Raw genomic sequence first — 18,678 nt, 5'->3', positions numbered from 1 at the left:
AATTAAGACCCGGGGACGATTCTACAAATGTTTTCTTTCGAAGCAAAGATTTGAGTTAAAACCGTTTACAGGGAAGGAACATAATATATTCAAAGATTTGCACACATTTTCACGATTTCTCAAAAAATAGCAGACCTACAAGCTCAAGGTATACGAGCTTGTAGATCTGCTATTTTATACATAACACCAAAAGGGGTTCCCGTCTAGAATGGGTTAACACATACACACTCAACAATTTACAATTCAGGCGACTTACAGTATTAGATACAGATTTGGGGGTTTTCTAGGCGTGTATTTACGGAAGTGCAATTCCGTGCTATACCCAAATGAACGGGTAGTATATCACTGTTGATTTTTGTCGACTAAAACTAAGACGAAAAATGCTCGTCGACTACCTTTTCTCACTGATGAAAACCAAATGGAAACTAAACGAAAACTAAGCTATGATGACTAAGACTAAATATAATGAAAATTTCGTCAACAAATTAAAACTAGACTAAAATGTTAGGAAGGGACTATAGTGGACAAGAGATCCAGTGCAAGTCATTTTACACTTGGTTGCATGCTGAAAATAGCCGATCTACAAGTGTCGACGCGCTGTGAACTTGTAGATCGGCTATTTTCAGCAAGTGTAAAAACAGTCATTATGATGCCATCACCGCCCGCCCGCTTTAAATATTTAGTCGACTAAAACTAGACTAACAATAAAACATTCCAGGTGAGACTAAAACAGAATGAAAACTATTCAAGAGACTATGAACTAAAACTAAAAACAAACTTTGCTGCCAAAAAACAACAACAACAACACTGGTGTATTATTATACCAAAGAAGAGGTAGAGTAGAGCCAGCAGGCTGAGGGAGATGGCCATGGCCAGCCGGGGGTCCACGGTGAAGCCCAGCACCAGGGCCACGGCGCCACACAGCAGCACCGACAGGAACACCACCAGCCAGCTGAACTGGAACAATGGCTCCACCTGCTGGCCGGCGAACGTCTTCATCTCATCTGGGGGGGGGGGGGGGGGGGGACACACACACGACATGACAGGAGAGTTATTAGTAAGCTGTAGCCGATTAAAAAATCACACCTGTGTGAACCAAGTGGTGCAACTCCCCTCTCTCTCTCTCTCTCTCTCTCTCTCATTAGAGACACAGCACTACCCCTCTCTCTGTTTCTGGCGCCCCCTACTGGTATAAATCAGTAACATACTCGTGCTCATTGACACACGTAAACACGTACACATACAGGTACATGGACATTGCGAGCTGGTTGTAGAAGTGGTTGCACCACTTAAAAACAACAACTGCACAGTATGTTCATGGTGGGACGTAAACGCTTTTTGGTGTTTTAAGCATTATGCTATACTTTAGTTTGAAAAATCAAGAACATGTAGTTATCAAATCTTATAGTTTCTGGGGGGGGGGGGGGTCCTTGACATGAAAATGTTTGAGAACGACCGACATAAAAACATGATTTAGAAGACATTAATCGTAGAATCGTTTCCCGAGGTCTAAATGGGTTAAAGGGGAATACCACTAATTTTCAACATTTTACTGTGTCATTATTATACCTTTTTTAAATTGATAAAAAAAAGTCCCCCCCCCATTCTGTGTTGCCTGGAACTGGAGGTCAGATGTACTTCATAATGTTACTGATTTTTTTCAGAGCTCCAGTTCAGACCTCGCTTGATTAGTTAGATAGATTATTATTATTATTATTATTGTTATTATTATTATTAACCCCTTTTGGGTTTTTATTATGTTATGCTTTATATATTGAAAAATACCAGATCTATACAAGCTCATAGCGCGCGCTACGAGCTCGTATAGGTCTGCTACTTTGGAAAAAATCGAAGAACGACTGACATAAGAGAAACATAGCTTTTTCAGAAAACTGTCAGGATTTATAGAAGACATTTTATAAGAGTCATTCCCGGGTCAAAAGAATACTGGACTACTCGCCCCGGTGCTTGCCTGTTTTTCCTCCCGGAATTTTCCCCAGTGAGGGGGATAACTTTGTAATATTATGCTATTGGCTGTTTGTATTATTTTTGGAAAAATATAAATAGATACTGCTGTGGAAAGGCTATATTATTTGACTTATATTGAACCTATAAACAATTTAGTATTATTTAGTGTAAGGTTTTGCCCCCTCAAATGGTACCTCGTCAGATAATCCCCACATATCCTACAACAACTTCTGTGAACAGACTTCACTGTAGTAGCTTTTCATAAATTATATTTGTACTTAGGCTGTTCTGCTGTCATGAAAGTTTATAGTTAGAGAAATTCAAAGTCCAGCCGTCTGCTGTCCAGCCTCTCCCACCCCTCACTGGGGAAAATTCTGGGAGGAAAACAGAAACTGGGCGAGTAGTCTTGTTACCGGTCAAAATGGGTTCATATTTGAGGTCTCTCACCCTCCAGCTTCTTCAACAGGAAGGACTTCCCGCTGCCCCACTGCGCGTACAGGCCCACGCAGATGGGCGGCTGCATGGTGGGCTCGCTCAGGATGTCCGCCAAGGCGCTGCTGTACAGGTCGTAGCCCAGCATGTCCCCGTCCGTCTCGGTGGGGGACAGGTGTCCTGCATGTGGAGAGGACACAGCACTGGTTAAAAACGTCTGTCTCGGTGGGGGACAGGTGTCCTGTGGAGAGGACACAGCACTGGTTAAAAACGTCTGTCTCGGTGGGGGACAGGTGTCCTGTGGAGAAGACACAACACTGGTTAAAAACGTCTGTCTCTGTGGGGGACAGGTGTCCTGCATGTGGAGAGGACACAGCACTGGTTAAAAACGTCTGTCTCTGTGGGGGACAGGTGTTCTGTGGAGAGGACACAGCACTGGTTAAAAACGTCTGTCTCTGTGGGGGACAGGTGTCCTGCATGTGGAGAGGACACAGCACTGGTTAAAAACGTCTGTCTCCGTGGGGGACAGGTGTCCTGCATGTGGAGAGGACACAGCACTGGTTAAAAATGTCTGTCTCTGTGGGGGACAGGTGTCCTGCATGTGGAGAGGACACAGCACTGGTTAAAAACGTCTGTCTCTGTGGGGGACAGGTGTTCTGTGGAGAGGACACAGCACTGGTTAAAAACGTCTGTCTCCGTGGGGGACAGGTGTCCTGCATGTGGAGAGGACACAACACTGGTTAAAAACGTCCGTCTCTGTGGGGGACAGGTGTCCTGCATGTGGAGAGGACACAACACTGGTTAAAAATGTCTGTCTCTGTGGGGGACAGGTGTCCTGTGGAGAAGACACAACACTGGTTAAAAACGTCCGTCTCTGTGGGGGACAGGTGTCCTGCATGTGGAGAGGACACAGCACTGGTTAAAAACGTCTGTCTCTGTGGGGGACAGGTGTTCTGTGGAGAGGACACAGCACTGGTTAAAAACGTCTGTCTCTGTGGGGGACAGGTGTCCTGCATGTGGAGAGGACACAGCACTGGTTAAAAACGTCTGTCTCTGTGGGGGACAGGTGTCCTGCATGTGGAGAGGACACAGCACTGGTTAAAAACGTCTGTCTCCGTGGGGGACAGGTGTCCTGCATGTGGAGAGGACACAGCACTGGTTAAAAACGTCTGTCTCTGTGGGGGACAGGTGTCCTGCATGTGGAGAGGACACAGCACTGGTTAAAAACGTCTGTCTCTGTGGGGGACAGGTGTCCTGCATGTGGAGAGGACACAACACTGGTTAAAAACGTCTGACATTAATGTACAGTATGTGTCATTTTGGCTCTGCTATTTGTTTTTTCTCAAGACTTTTGTGTTATTATAAAAAACGTTATGAAGGGGTAGGAATTCATAAGCATTAGCTTCTTCCTGCTCCATGTCGAACACACTTATCTATTGTCTATTGACGTATATATTTTTAAGATATTTTGTATTGTTATTGTTTTATTGTGATGTTTTATTGTATGGTGTTTGAAACAAATAAAAAGAAAGAAAGAAAGAAAGAAAGAAAGGTGTCTTGCATGTGGAGAGGACAGCACTACTTAAAAACGTCTGTCTCTGTGGGGGACAGGTGTCCTGCATGTGGAGAGGACACATCACTGGTTAAAAACGTCTGTCTCCGTGGGGGACATGTGGCCTGAGGAGAAGACACAGCACTGGTTTTAATATGTCTGTCTCTGTGGAGAGGACACAACAGTCGAGTTCCGCAAGCATCACTGAAGCGGCAATAATCACGCTAAACCACACCCTCAAGTGTAATATTGCAATTCTGACAGATGTAGTCACTACGACCACAAAATGTCCCAAGAAACTAGCTAGCCTAGCCACCGAGTTTGCTAGTGCTCTGGGAGAACAGAGCATTCTTTGTTTTGATTAGGATGGTGAACGGTGCTGGTTTGATCCACGGCTAGAAGCCGTTTCAACCAACCAGATTGCTTCCTCGAAATGACCCGTTGTAGAATTGTGCTTACGCGCTCCGAAGATCTGCGTGAGGATGCTCTTCTGGTGGCTGCAGTCGATGTTGTAGGGCGTCTCGCCGGCCTTGTTGGGACGGTACAGCAGGCGGCCATCTTTGGGGTTACGGAGGAGGAGCTCAGCCAGGCGCCGACTCCGCCCCCGGATGGCGATGTGGAGGGGCGTGTCTCCTCTCTGGACACACACGCACACGCACACGCACACGCACACACATGCACACACACAAACCCATAACCCATTAAAAGACCTGGAACGAATCTGTGTCACCGTAGCTTTTAACCGTTATTTCAAACTTTAGCTATTTTTTGGAAAATGTGTGCAAATCTTTGAATGTATATTCTTCCAAGCTCCTTGACATGAAATAGCTTGAGAACCTACTGTACTAGAAACATGGGTTTTTCCAGAAAACTGAAGTTTCAGGTCTCAGTGGTGGTCAATGGGTAACTCAAATCACGTTATGTATTCATAAACTGTCCAAATATGAGCATTGACTGGGACTATTATCACGTTATGTAAACGTTATGCTAGCAGCAGCAACCAGGGAGGCTATATTCACACTTTTCCTAGGCTGTGTGTGTGTTCCACTTCCAGTCGATTTCATTGGATATCATTGGTCATCTGACCAGTTTCATTGGATCAAATCGACAGGGAGTGGAGCACACGCAGCCTAGGAAAAGTGTGAATACATTTCGGTAAGAAACGAAGAAACACAAGTCTTACTGGACACTTGCAGTTTAGTTTTTTGGCAGCACATTTTGATTTTAGTTCTAGTCATAGTCTCTTGAATAGGTTTCATTTAGTTTTAGACCCATTTTAGTCGCCTGGAATGTTTTAGTGTTAGTCTAGTTTGAGTCATCTAAATGTCATACGTTTTTAGTCGACTAAATCGGGGTGCATACTTAGTTTAGACTAGTCATTGGTTAGACATGGGTTAAGGTTAGGTTTAGGTGTGCTGCCCCGTGGGGTTTGAGATAGGTTGTAGTTGTAGGACTAATGACTGGTCTAACCAATGACTAGTCTAAACCAAATACTGTCTAAACTAAGTACTGCACCCGACTAAATCTACATTTGATTCAGTCGACTAAAATGTGTTTTGGCGGGCCTTGATGCCGTCGTAATGGCTGATTTTACACTTCCTGAAAATAGCCGATCTACAACGCGTTGTGAGCTTGTACATCGGCTATGCAACCAAGTGTAAAATGACTTATACTGTATCTCGTCCACTAGTCCCTTCCTAACATTTTAGTCGAGTTTTTATTTGTTGACAAAATTGCCCATATATTTAGTCTTATAGTTTTAGTCACCATAGCTTAGTTTTCATTTAGTTTTCGTCTATGAAAAAAGGTGTAGTCGACGAACATTTTTCGTCATAGTTTCAAGTCGACGAAATCAACACTGGACACTTCGGGTTCTATATACGGGTGGAGTCCGACATCTCTCGGTATACTGCTCGGGTTCGGCGCGCCAGATTTCTAATAGTAGATCGGGGCCATTCGGTTCCGGGTAAAAAAAAAAATGTCACAGGGTCAGTTTGAGTACGGGTCCGTCATATAGTAGTGGTGCATAGCCCGGGTCCATTCGGTTCCGGGTACATTTTCCATGGGTGTATTTGGGTACGGGTCGGTCATATTGGAACTCGTGAAGACCTCTAATTCCAAGTAGTTCACGGCCTGGGGGGGCAGTGGCGTGCACAGATAAGACACTAGGGGGTGCTAGAGCACCCCCTACCCATTTCCCTCTGGACAAAATGTGCCCTTTAGAAAAAGTGGACCATGGTGACGTTGATCAATTATTGATAAAAAAAGCTTCTAATATATTATTTAGGCCCCAAAATCTATAAATCTCACACTATTAACCCATTTTGGGGCGGGATCCACCTCTTTTGGTGTTAGCATTATGTAATGCTTTAGCAATTGAAAAATAGCAGATCTACAAGCTCATAGCGCGCCACCAGAGTGGCACGCTACGAGCTTGTAGGTCGGCTATTTTTGAAAAATCGAAGAACGACTGACATGGAAACACAGCTTTTTCAGAAAACTGTCAGGATGTAGAAGACTGATCTAAGGTCAAAATGGGTTAAGGCAACCGGGCCGGTTCCACGCACTGCACACGGGAACCCATTTTGGTGTTAGCGTCATGTTATGCTTTAGCTATTGAAAAATAGCAGATCTACAAGCTCATAGCGAGTGGCGCGCTACGAGCTTGTACTGTAGGTCGGCTATTTTGAAAAATCGAAGAACGACTGACATTTTTAGAATCTGATCTCAGGTCAGAATGGGTTAATCAGACCAGTGTGTGTCCAGTGAAAACCTCGTATGAATCTGATCTCAGGTCAGAATGGGTTGAATGATCAATTATCAATTATCAAATCAACAAATTTGGTCCATTTTAGTCCGCGACGAGCCTGCGACCTTCGGGGTCACCACAGCGGCCACTCGGGGGTGCAACGATAATCGACTGCATAGAAATATCAATTATAATTTCAGAAATCGAAGTACATCGACATGTAAACAACACATCATGTTGTTTGACTTCGTATCGTATCGTTTTGCAATGGAAACGATCGGTATCGGATCGTTTGTTCAAATACAATGTCCATGCATTTGCCAGAGAATCACCTTTTTGTATCCATTTGTATCCACAGTAATACATGTTTCCCTTTCCACACATTTACACATATTTTACACATTTGTTAAATAGTTAACTGTATCAATATTAAATAATTGAATCGTATCGTGTCGCCATAATGAACCAATGTCGTCCATGTATGGTACCGTCGACCATGTAGCGCGATGATACGCCGTTAAAATGTATCGCTATACACCCCTACGGCACATTCCAATATGGCCGCCACCTTTTGTTTGGCCTGTAATGTCTTGAACCAGATGAGCCACAGAGGCTAACGTCGTGTCCCTTCGCCCGGTGTCTCACCTTGTCCACGGCGGACACCTTGGCTCCTTTGTCCAGCAGCAGCTCCACGATTTCGATGTTCCTCATTTTAGTGGCTTTGATCAGAGGAGTCTCTCCATCCTACAGGACGGACAGAGAGGCAGACAGACAGAGAGGCAGACAGACAGACAGAGAGGCAGAGAGGCAGAGAGGCAGACAGACAGAGAGGCAGACAGACAGACAGACAGAGAGGCAGAGAGGCAGAGAGGCAGACAGACAGAGAGGCAGACAGACAGACAGACAGAGAGGCAGAGAGACAGACAGAGAGGCAGACAGACAGAGAGACAGACAGAGAGGCAGAGAGGCAGTGAGGCAGACAGACAGACAGAGAGGCAGAGAGGCAGAGAGGCAGACAGACAGACAGACAGACAGACAGACAGACAGACAGACAGACAGACAGACAGACAGACAGACAGACAGACAGACAGACAGACAGACAGACAGACAGAGAGGCAGAGAGACAGACAGAGAGGCAGACAGACAGAGAGGCAGACAGACAGACAGAGAGGCAGAGAGGCAGGCAGACAGACAGACAGACAGACAGACAGACAGACAGACAGACAGACAGACAGACAGACAGACAGACCAAAAGGGGTATTATTTTTTTTAAGAGAAGTACTGAGAAATCCAAGGCACGATAAATAAATAAAATAGATCTGTGATTTTTTGTATTAACAATAATTAATTTAGCTTTATTCCAATGGTGACAAACCGAATAAATACTATATGAAAAGGGTTCTATTCCGCCGTGTAGGTTGGGCTGCGAGGCTGACCTTGGTACAGTTCTAAAATAAATAGATTCTATTCCGCCGTGTAGGTTGGGCTGCGAGGCTGACCTTGGTGCAGTTCTAAAATATATTGATTCTATTCCGCCGTGTAGGTTGGGCTGCGAGGCTGACCTTGGTACAGTTCTAAAAATAAATAGATTCTATTCCGCCGTGTAGGTTGGGCTGCGAGGCTGACCTTGGTACAGTTCTAAAATAAATAGATTCTATTTTGCCGTGTATAGGATGGGCTGCGAGGCTGACCTTGGTACAGTTCTAAAATAAATAGATTCTATTCCGCCGTGTAGGTTGGGCTGCGAGGCTGACCTTGGTACAGTTCTAAAAATAAATAGATTCTATTCCGCCGTGTAGGTTGGGCTGCGAGGCTGACCTTGGTACAGTTCTAAAATAAATAGATTCTATTCCGCCGTGTATAGGGTGGGCTGCGAGGCTGACCTTGGTACAGTTCTAAAATAAATAGATTCTATTCCGCCGTGTAGGTTGGGCTGCGAGGCTGACCTTGGTACAGTTCTAAAAATAAATAGATTCTATTCCGCCATGTAGGTTGGGCTGCGAGGCTGACCTTGGTACAGTTCTAAAAATAAATAGATTCTATTCCGCCGTGTAGGTTGGGCTGCGAGGCTGACCTTGGTACAGTTCTAAAATAAATAGATTTTATTCCGCCGTGTAGGGTGGGCTGCGAGGCTGACCTTGGTACAGTTCTAAAATAAATAGATTCTATTCCGCCGTGTATAGGGTGGGCTGCGAGGCTGACCTTGGTACAGTTCTAAAATAAATAGATTCTATTCCGCCGTGTATAGGTTGGGCTGCGAGGCTGACCTTGGTGCAGTTCTAAAATAAATAGATTCTATTCCGCCGTGTATAGGTTGGGCTGCGAGGCTGACCTTGGTACAGTTCTAAAAATAAATAGATTCTATTCCGCCGTGTAGGTTGGGCTGCGAGGCTGACCTTGGTACAGTTCTAAAATAAATAGATTCTATTCCGCCGTGTATAGGGTGGGCTGCGAGGCTGACCTTGGTACGGTTCTAAAAATAAATAGATTCTATTCCACCGTGTAGGGTGGGCTGCGAGGCTGACCTTGGTACAGTTCTAAAATAAATAGATTCTATTCCGCCGTGTAGGGTGGGCTGCGAGACTGACCTTGGTACAGTTCTAAAAATAAATAGATTCTATTCCACCGTGTATAGGGTGGGCTGCGAGGCTGACCTTGGTACAGTTCTAAAATAAATAGATTCTATTCCGCCGTGTAGGTTGGGCTGCGAGGCTGACCTTGGTGCAGTTCTAAAAATAAATAGATTATATTCCGCCGTGTATAGGTTGGGCTGCGAGGCTGACCTTGGTACAGTTCTAAAAATAAATAGATTCTATTCCGCCGTGTAGGTTGGGCTGCGAGGCTGACCTTGGTACAGTTCTAAAAATAAATAGATTCTATTCCGCCGTGTATAGGTTGGGCTGCGAGGCTGACCTTGGTACAGTTCTCGGTGTCGGGGTTGCACTGCAGGATGTCTCGCACCATGGTGGCGTTTCCCTTCTCCACCGCCCAGTACAGAGCTGTCTTACTCTCCTGTGTGGGACACACGCACGCACGTACACACGCACACACACGCACACACGCACACAGTCTTATTTTATTACTGTCAGTATTATTAGGGGTCGACTTCGAGCCCAAAGGGCGTAGAGTAGAGCCCTTTTGTTTCCGTTGAAGATTCCGCCATTTCAGCAGATCTTGGCATAGTTCTGAGCTATATCGTTCTTCACGAAATTGGGGCAACGTGGTGTAGAGGGTCATGAGAATCCGAAACCGAAGCTCGTACAAATTAGTCAAAAGGCCCTTTTTCTTCCGGCCACGTCAAAGAATGTCGTGGCCTTTGGCATTAAACCACCTTGAAATCAGGCTCATTTATATATAGTATAGGATTAGTATTAACCCATTTTGGGGGCGGGAACCCCCCTTCTGGTGTTTTAAGCATTATATGTTATGCTTTAGCTGTTGAAAAATAGCAGATCTATACAAGCTCATAACACGGCACCGAGTGCCGCGCTATACGAGCTTGTATAGGTCTGCTTTTTTTGAAAAATCGTGAAATGTGAACCCAAATGCTTGAATATTATTCTTTCAGAGCGAACGTTTTCAACTCAAATATTTGCTTCTAGGGGGTCTCCCTCTGAACAACATACTTTGAGATGGCGGTCCGTGTGGCCCGATAGAGATAATTCCGGGGGTCGTTCAGAAAACCGTCAGGATTGAGAAGACATTTTGTGTAGAATCGTCCTCGGGTCAAAATGAGGTTAACCCATTCTGACCTGAGATCAGATTCATATACGAGGTTTACACTGGACACACACTGGTCTGATTGACCTATTCTGACCTGAGATCAGATTATAAAAATGTCACAGTCGTTTTTTTCAAAAATAGCAGACCTACAAGCTCGTAGCGCGCCACTCGGTGGCGCGCTATGAGCTTGTAGATCTGCTATTTTTTCAATAGCTAAAGCATAACATGATGCTGACACCAAAATGGGTTCCCGGTCAGAATGGGTTAAGAGCGGAGACGACAGCTCCCTCTGGTGGCCCGTTCGTTCGTTCTCTCACCTGTCCTCGGATGTCGATGTCGGCGTACTTATGAAGCAGAGCTCTGACGATCTCCACGTGGCCTCCTCTCACCGCCCCTATCAGCACCGTGTCCCCGCTCTGTCGCGCGCACGCACACACGCACGGACACACACACACACACACACACACACACACACACACACACACACACACACGCACACACACACGCACGATCAGAATGCAGCAGGCTTGTGTGACGTAGTGCTTTTGTGTTTTGTCATGGGCATTGTTGTGAAGTTGATGAAAGTGTAAGTGAATAAAGTCATTGACCTTCAAAACGCAGACAGCATAATGCGATGCGAAAAAACGCGTCGTGAGCTCGTAGATGTGCCGTGTTCAAAATGTTTCCATCACTATAGCTGGAATATATGGCTTATGTGGTATAATCAGCATAATCGACTTGATTAAACTATTTTGCAGCCTTAGTTAGTGGCAGGTATGAATTCTGTTACCCTTTGAGGTATGTTGATGTACGTTCTCTATCGTGTTCGAGACTGGCTCTCCACTACATATTATTCAATATGTACGGGAACTGACCCCACGGGGCAGTGTACATGGATATCTCTTTAAGACACATCATCTACGGTGGCCCTGCTCAGATGCCAATCAGCGGGCTACTTAAGCCCCATCTGTGCAGAGCCACTTCGATCTTTTGATTTCCACGAGACAGACGTTACTAGGTTATCTCAGCAGTTGGAAACGCATCAGAAAAAATATATTAGAACAGCTGCGTGGCACACAGTCCACTCGCCTTGCTTAGGTGAGAAGAGAGCCGGTCGTCCTGACGACTCCTCTCTGGGCGCCGCGTAGCTCCACATTCCACAACAACAACGACAACAACAGCAAACAAGCTGAGTGCCGAGTCCGTCTTGCGGAGGAAGCCTCAGTTTGTCCGTGCGACCGCTCCTTGGTGAAACCTGCTCGTTGGGGGAAACCTTGGAGACGGCGTTCGGTCCGTGCGTCCAACCCTTGGTGAAACCTGCTCGTTGGGGGAAACCTTGGGTCGGCGTTCGGGTGGCCACTGGCCAGAGGGTCCAAGTGTGAAGCCAACCACGTTGGTAGATCGTTGGCTCCCTGGCTGCAGAAGCGCTGGGACCCAGAGCGAAACCGACCTCGTCGGTGAACCTCCGGTGGACCATCGCGGGCCGCGGCTGTATAGTATACAGTGTATACCGGCCAGACCGCACAGAGGGGAAAACAATAACAAACCCCCGACTTCCGCGTTGACGTCACACGTCGGCGTGGGGGGAGGGAGCGCTAGTGAATACACTCTGTCACCCTCACTCGTCGTGTAGGCTGGTTGCCAGGTTGTCTACAATATAAGTGGGTTTATACACACTTATAGATATATAGGTATAGATGGTATACTGTGATACACATCTATATACATACACACTTATAGATGTATAGGTATAGATGGTATACTGTGATACATATCTATATACCCATCCAGGTACTGAATAGATAGATAGCTATACATGCATGTATTATATATATAGATAAATTAAATATATGCAGTTATAATACACGTCTATAGAGTTGTCTGAATATACAAATAAGTAAATAGATATATCTATATATGTATATAAACATATAGATGTGAATTATAACACATAGCTATATATTATTTAGGTACATAGGCAGAAACATGGCCAGTCCAGTGCACACCTGTTCGGTGTGTGGGGTGAAAATGCCCATGGAGGACGGCCATGATAGGTGCATGCTGTGCTTGGGTCTGGACCATGCACATACGGCCAGTTTGGACCCGGCATCCTGTATGAATTGTTTCATCCTGCCGGCTAGAGTGAGGGAGGCCAGGGCTCGGTCACTCTCGCTGGTACCGGTAGAGGCTATTTTAGCCCAGCAGCATCAGGCCAAGCGGATGAAGACTGCCGTGGGGGGCGACCAGCGGCAGAGGCAACCGCCGTCAGCCACAGCTTCGTCAGCCCCACCAGCTCCGCTAAATCCAACAACCCCACGGCGCCCAGCAGCCATAGTGGTGGCTCCTCCAGCTCTACGGCGCCTTATAACTCTGCGGCGCCCTACGGCCACAATATCGGCCCCACCGGCTCCACAGCACCCTGCTGCCATTGTAGGCCAGGAGGAGGTGCACCTGGAGGGGGGGTCGGAGGAGGAGGAGGTTGATGTGGTGGGGGATGACCCCGATGACCCCAAGGACCTCGAGGAAGAAGGCCTCCCCACCTGGCAGGAGGGGGAGGAGGCACAGGCGGAGGAGGAGCAGGAACAAGAGCAGTACCCCTCCTCCGATCTTGAGCTCATAGCACGGGCCGCACGGGCCCTGGACGTAGAGCTGCCCTCAGGGCGGACACAGAAAACCTCCCGGTTCGACGACGAGGGGGGGGACCAGCCGCACTCCCTCTTGGTGCCCCTGCTCCCAGACGTGGAGGACTTAGTGCTCCAGCAGTTTAAGAAGCCGACGGAGGCCCACCACTGGTCAGGCCTAGTTAGACGGCTAGCGAACGTGGAAGGTCCGGAGAGGATCGGCTGTGGCCCACCACCGACCTTGGATCGGGCCTTGGGGGCCTGGATCGCCCCCGCCACATCGGTTCTGGGGCAACCAGCCTGTGCCACAAAGGACACCAAGGCCATGGACACCATGCTGACCAGAGTGCATGGAGCCTTGGCAGTTCAGGGCCAACTGGCCAATACAGCATCGATCCTAGCCCTGTACCAACGCGGTCTGGCTAGGCAGCTGGACAGCGAGGGTCCCGACCCCACTGCGGAGTTGCAGCAGGTGTCTACGCTTTTGGCAAAACTAATGAAGGAGCAAGCGGTGGCATCAGGCAGGGCGCTTGCCTCACTCTGCGTGGCAAGGCGCCACCTCTGGCTGTCACAGTCGAAGCTGGAAGCGGCTGACAGGAAATGTCTGACGGCGCTACCCGTGGTACCATCGGCCATGTTCGGGCCGAGTGCCATGACATTGCTCCAGCAGGCCCAGGAGGGCCGCAAGTGTGCCAGGGAGGTGTCGGGGGCTATCCAGAAGGGTCGCAGCCAGCGTGTCACGACCCCACGGGCAGAGCCACCCCGACCGACTTATGACGCTCCAGGGGACCTAAGGGGCCAGTTGGACTCCTTCCGGCGCGGCAGGTCCGGACGAGGCCAGAGGCGTGCACGGGGGCGGGGCAGAGGGCCCCGGGCGCGCTCCTGACGGTGGGGGGGGCTCAACCCCCCCTTGCCGCCCCCTGGAACAGACATTGTTCCGGGGGACAATCGGGGCGGACCCCTGGGTGATTTCCACCATGACCCAGGGGTATCGGGTGCCGCAGGCCACTCAGCAGGCGCAGAGAGACCTGCGGGCCATAGTATGGGTTCATCCCTTTCCCCGGGGACTCAAGCTCTGGGCCTGGCCCCTGAGAGGGCGGAGTTCCTAGCCATGGGGTTGCCTCCATCGGTGGTTGGGACTCTGCAGGAAGCCCGGGCTCCATCTACAAGGAGGGTGTACGCATACCGCTGGGAAAATTTCCAAGTATGGTGCACTGCGAGGCAGGTGGATCCCCTCTCTTGTGGGGCTTGCGACATCCTCTCGTTCCTCCAGGGAATGTTGGAGGCAGGCAAGTCTCCCACGACTTTGAGGGGCATGGTGGCGGCCATAAAGGCGAACCGGGTTGGGCCCCGTAAACTGGCAGACGGTTGTTGCGACCTGATTAGTCAGTTCCTTAAAGGCGCCACAAGGTCTCATCCCTCGCAGGGTAGGCCGACAGCCCCCCCTTGGGATCTGGAGGTGGTACTGTCGGCCTTGCGGCACGGGCCGTTCGAGCCCCTGGAAACGGTGGAGCTGGAATGGCTCTCCCGCAAGACCGCATTTTTGCTGGCAATGGCATCCGCAAAAAGAATAGGTGAGCTACATGCCCTGTCAGTGCATGAGGAGTGCTGCCACTTCTTGCCCGAGGAGGCTGGGGTGATATTGCGACCGAACCCTGCGTTCCACCCTAAGGTTTGGTCTGGGTCTCGAGCCAGTCAGTCCCTTGAGTTGCGCCCGCTCGACCCCTCACAAGGAGAAGGGGGATCGGGCGGGCAGGCTCTGTTATGCCCCCTCAGGGCCCTGAGGACGTACCATCGGCGGACGCAAGACCTCAGGACAACGGACCAGCTGTTCGTCTGCTATAGACATAACTGCCTCGGGAAGCCGGTCTCGAAGGCTAGGCTTTCTCACTGGGTAGTGGAAACCATCCAGGAGGCATATAGACAGGCAGGCAAGCCAGCCCCGTCAGGGGTACGGGCACACTCGACTCGCGGCCTCGCAGCCTCATGGGCTTTGTGGCGAGGCGCGACCTTGTCCGAGATATGCACAGCAGCATCTTGGTCGACGCCCTCCACATTCACAAGGTTCTACTGTGTGAACGTGGCAGCCAGCACCCAGTTCACGGAGCGTGTACTGGGCTCCAGGCAGTAGCTTGGACTGGCCTTAGCGTCTAGGAGTTTGTGACTGGCCTCAGTGTCGGTCAGGGCCAGCTGGGCCTAGGTGGCGGCTCACACCTAGGCCACGAGTTTTGTTGACTGGCCTCAGGGTCTGGGGGCCAGCTGGGCCTAGGTTGCGTCTTGCACCTAGGCCACGAGTTTTGTTGACTGGCCTCAGGGTCTGGGGGCCAGCTGGGCCTAGGTTGCGTCTTGCACCTAGGCCACGAGTTTTGTTGACTGGCCGCAGCGTCTGGCTGGGCCAGCTGGGCCTAGGTTGCGTCTTGCACCTAGGCCACGAGCATCATATCCTTATACAAGGGCTTGGAGCAACAACAGCAAACAAGCTGAGTGCCGAGTCCGTCTTGCGGAGGAAGCCTCAGTTTGTCCGTGCGACCGCTCCTTGGTGAAACCTGCTCGTTGGGGGAAACCTTGGAGACGGCGTTCGGTCCGTGCGTCCAACCCTTGGTGAAACCTGCTCGTTGGGGGAAACCTTGGGTCGGCGTTCGGGTGGCCACTGGCCAGAGGGTCCAAGTGTGAAGCCAACCACGTTGGTAGATCCTTGGCTCCCTGGCTGCAGAAGCGCTGGGACCCAGAGCGAAACCGACCTCGTCGGTGAACCTCCGGTGGACCATCGCGGGCCGCGGCTGTATAGTATACAGTGTATACCGGCACATTGGTGAGCTGGCACCAGGGATGGCTACGGCCAGGGCGCTCACCACTTATAGGCTCTGATGGAATTCAGGGTAAACTGCCTCGGGCTGCCGCGGGGGCAGCTGGTCTGCTTATTTCCTCGCGGTGTGTCTTAGAGAGTTCCCGTACATATTGAATAATATGTAGTGGAGAGCCAGTCTCGAACACGATAGAGAACGGAGGGTTACACTCTCTGTAACCCAGGTTCTCTGAGTGGAGAGACTGGCTCTCCACGAAAGAGCCGCTCCGAAATTCGTGTCAATCAAGTTAATCGAAGTGGCTCTGCACAGATGGGGCTTAAGTAGCCCGCTGATTGGCATCTGAGCAGGGCCACCGTAGATGATGTGTCTTAAAGAGATATCCATGTACACTGCCCCGTGGGGTCAGTTCCCGTACATATTGAATAATATGTAGTGGAGAGCCAGTCTCTCCACTCAGAGAACCTGGGTTACAGAGAGTGTAACCCTCCGGTATGTGGTATACGCATAATTATGTTACCCTTTCAGGTATGTTGATGTATGTGTTACACATAATTATGTTACCCTTACAGTTATATTGATGTGTGTGTTACGCAGAATTCTGTTACCCTTTCAGTTATATTGATGTATGTGTTACGCAAAATTATGTTACCCTTTCAGGTATATTGGTATGTGTTATACAGAATGCTGTTACCCTTCCAGGTACGTTGATGTATGTGTTACACAGAATTATGTTACCCTTTCAGTTATATTGATGTATGTGTTACGCAGAATTCTGTTACCCTTTCAGGTATATTGGTATGTGTTATACAGAATGCTGTTACCCTTCCAGGTATGTTGATGTGTGTGTTACACAGACTTATGTTACCCTTTCATGTATGTTGATGTATGTGTTACACATAATTATGTTACCGTTTCAGGTATGTTAATGTATGTGTTACACATAATTATGTTACCCGGTCAGGTATGTTAATGTATGTGTTACACAGAATTATGTTACCCGGTCAGGTATGTTAATGTATGTGTTACACAGAATTATGTTACCCGGTCAGGTATGTAGACATTAATGTAGTGTACCACAATTTTTTTGTTTCCTAGATTAATTTTTTTGTTATTTAAATAATTTCAAGAAGAAATAAAATAAAAATCTAAGAAATTCCATAAATTAGAAAACAAATGTTTAAGAAGTAGTGAAAATAGCCGATCTGCAAGCTCACTCACAACGTGTCGCTTTGCTCACTCACAACGTGTCAAATGTATTTGTAGATCGGCTATTTTCACTCGTTTGGGTCACAGGCTAAAAGGTTTGGGAACCACTGTGTTGCGCAGAATTCTGTTACCCGGGCAGGTATGTTGACATAATGTGTTACACAGTATTATGTTATTGTTATGAGGCTCAACACATTGTCAGTGATGTTACCCATGTTTTAAATGGAGAGTTTCTACTTCTGCCCTCTGGGAGAAGGTACAAAGAGGAAGAACATCAGGTTTTAAAAAATCGTTTGTACCAGCGTCAACTAAAATGTTGAACGAGGTTCTGAAACAGCAGTGAATGTGAGAGGTTAGATTATCCACACTATGGGCTCCATTTCCGTCACCGCTAAACCCCTTATCCCTAAACTTCTTTGCCTTTTATTGTTTGTTTAACTATTTTGCAAAACATTTTTGAATAGTTAAATGGCCAGTCTACAAGCTCACAACGTGTCACTGTAGATTGGCTAGTTGAACTATTCAAAAATGTTTTTCAAAATAGTAAAAAAAAGGCACAGAAGTTTAGGGATAAGGGGTTTAGCGGTGACGAAATGGAGCCCATAATAATGTGCAATTGTGTAATGTTGTGTCTCCCTCTGTTATGTATTTCTGTTTGTCACTGATGTTGTTTTATGTGGGGCTGCAGCAGGGCGTGAAAGCCCCAAGACAAAAATGTCTCTTGTAAAGCTTACCTTGTTGTTTTCGTCGACTAAAACAAAGAGGAAAAATGTTCGTCGACTACCTTTTCTCGCTGACGAAAAAATGTTGTAACTGCACTCTGCTGTCCAACAAACCAAATCCCTAACATGTTTACATGTCATGGCAATAAAGGCTTCTGATTCTGATCTGATTCTGAAATGGAAGACTAAATATACTGACAATTTTGTCACCAAAATAAAAACTAGACAAGAGATCCAGTATAGGTCATTTTACACTCGGTTGCATGCTGAAAATAGCCGATCTACAAGCTTGCAAGATCGGCTATTTTCAGCAAGTATAAAATCAGCCATTACGACGGCATCAAGGCCCGCCAAAATACAATTTAGCCGACTAAATCGACTGTAGATTTAGTCGACTAAAACATATTGACATTTAGTCGACTAAAAGTAGACTAAACACTAAGACATTCCAGGTGACTCAAATGTGACGAAAAACTAAAAACGAGAACTATTCAAGACACTATGACTAAAACAAAAACAAAATCTAAACGTGCTGCCCAAGAAACAACACTGGCCTTGACCTTGAACCTTGACCCCTACTTGCGAGAAGAAATACTCGTCAGACCCGTTCAAGTGAACGGCTTAGGGCCGATTCATACTCCTATTTTAGAGCCGAATAAAAGTCGGTTCGGCGCTGTAGAGCCTACAATGTGACATCATTTGAGGTTCGGGGGGGCGGGTACCGTCCTAAAGTCGGCTCTTCGGTGCTACTGAACATTTCTGACGAGCCGAAATCATTTCGGCACTACAGCGCCGAAACAGCGGTAAAATAGGAGTATGAATCGGCCCTTACACTAGAGGTCCCATCTGTGCAGTCTGAACTGGGAAAATCTGCTTTCTGCTTCGATGCCCCTACTAC

The 18,678-nt window shown here is 47.9% G+C and overlaps 1 protein-coding gene across 1 annotated transcript in view; it reads right to left on the bottom strand.

Annotated features, from left to right (window-relative positions):
• Positions 1–18,678, bottom strand: part of LOC308334122 (kinase D-interacting substrate of 220 kDa B-like) — a 105,104-nt gene that overhangs the window by 61,503 nt on the left and 24,923 nt on the right. Inside the window, exons 7-15 of the mRNA XM_080790708.1 lie at positions 14,022–14,208; positions 13,580–13,755; positions 12,638–13,345; positions 10,742–10,840; positions 9,615–9,713; positions 7,347–7,445; positions 4,412–4,589; positions 2,416–2,580; positions 825–1,004 (exon numbers count right to left, since the gene is read on the bottom strand). Of these exons, the coding sequence (XP_080646834.1) occupies positions 825–1,004; positions 2,416–2,580; positions 4,412–4,589; positions 7,347–7,445; positions 9,615–9,713; positions 10,742–10,840; positions 12,638–13,345; positions 13,580–13,755; positions 14,022–14,208 (1,891 nt within the window). The remainder of the gene's footprint in view (positions 1–824; positions 1,005–2,415; positions 2,581–4,411; positions 4,590–7,346; positions 7,446–9,614; positions 9,714–10,741; positions 10,841–12,637; positions 13,346–13,579; positions 13,756–14,021; positions 14,209–18,678) is intronic.

The sequence above is a fragment of the Protomyctophum bolini genome (genome assembly GCF_963924005.1).
Source record: "Protomyctophum bolini genome assembly, chromosome: 19".
Taxonomy (NCBI): Eukaryota; Metazoa; Chordata; class Actinopteri; order Myctophiformes; family Myctophidae; genus Protomyctophum; species Protomyctophum bolini.
Note: the sequence above shows the minus strand (reverse complement) of the source record. Positions and strands in the feature narration are given on the sequence as shown.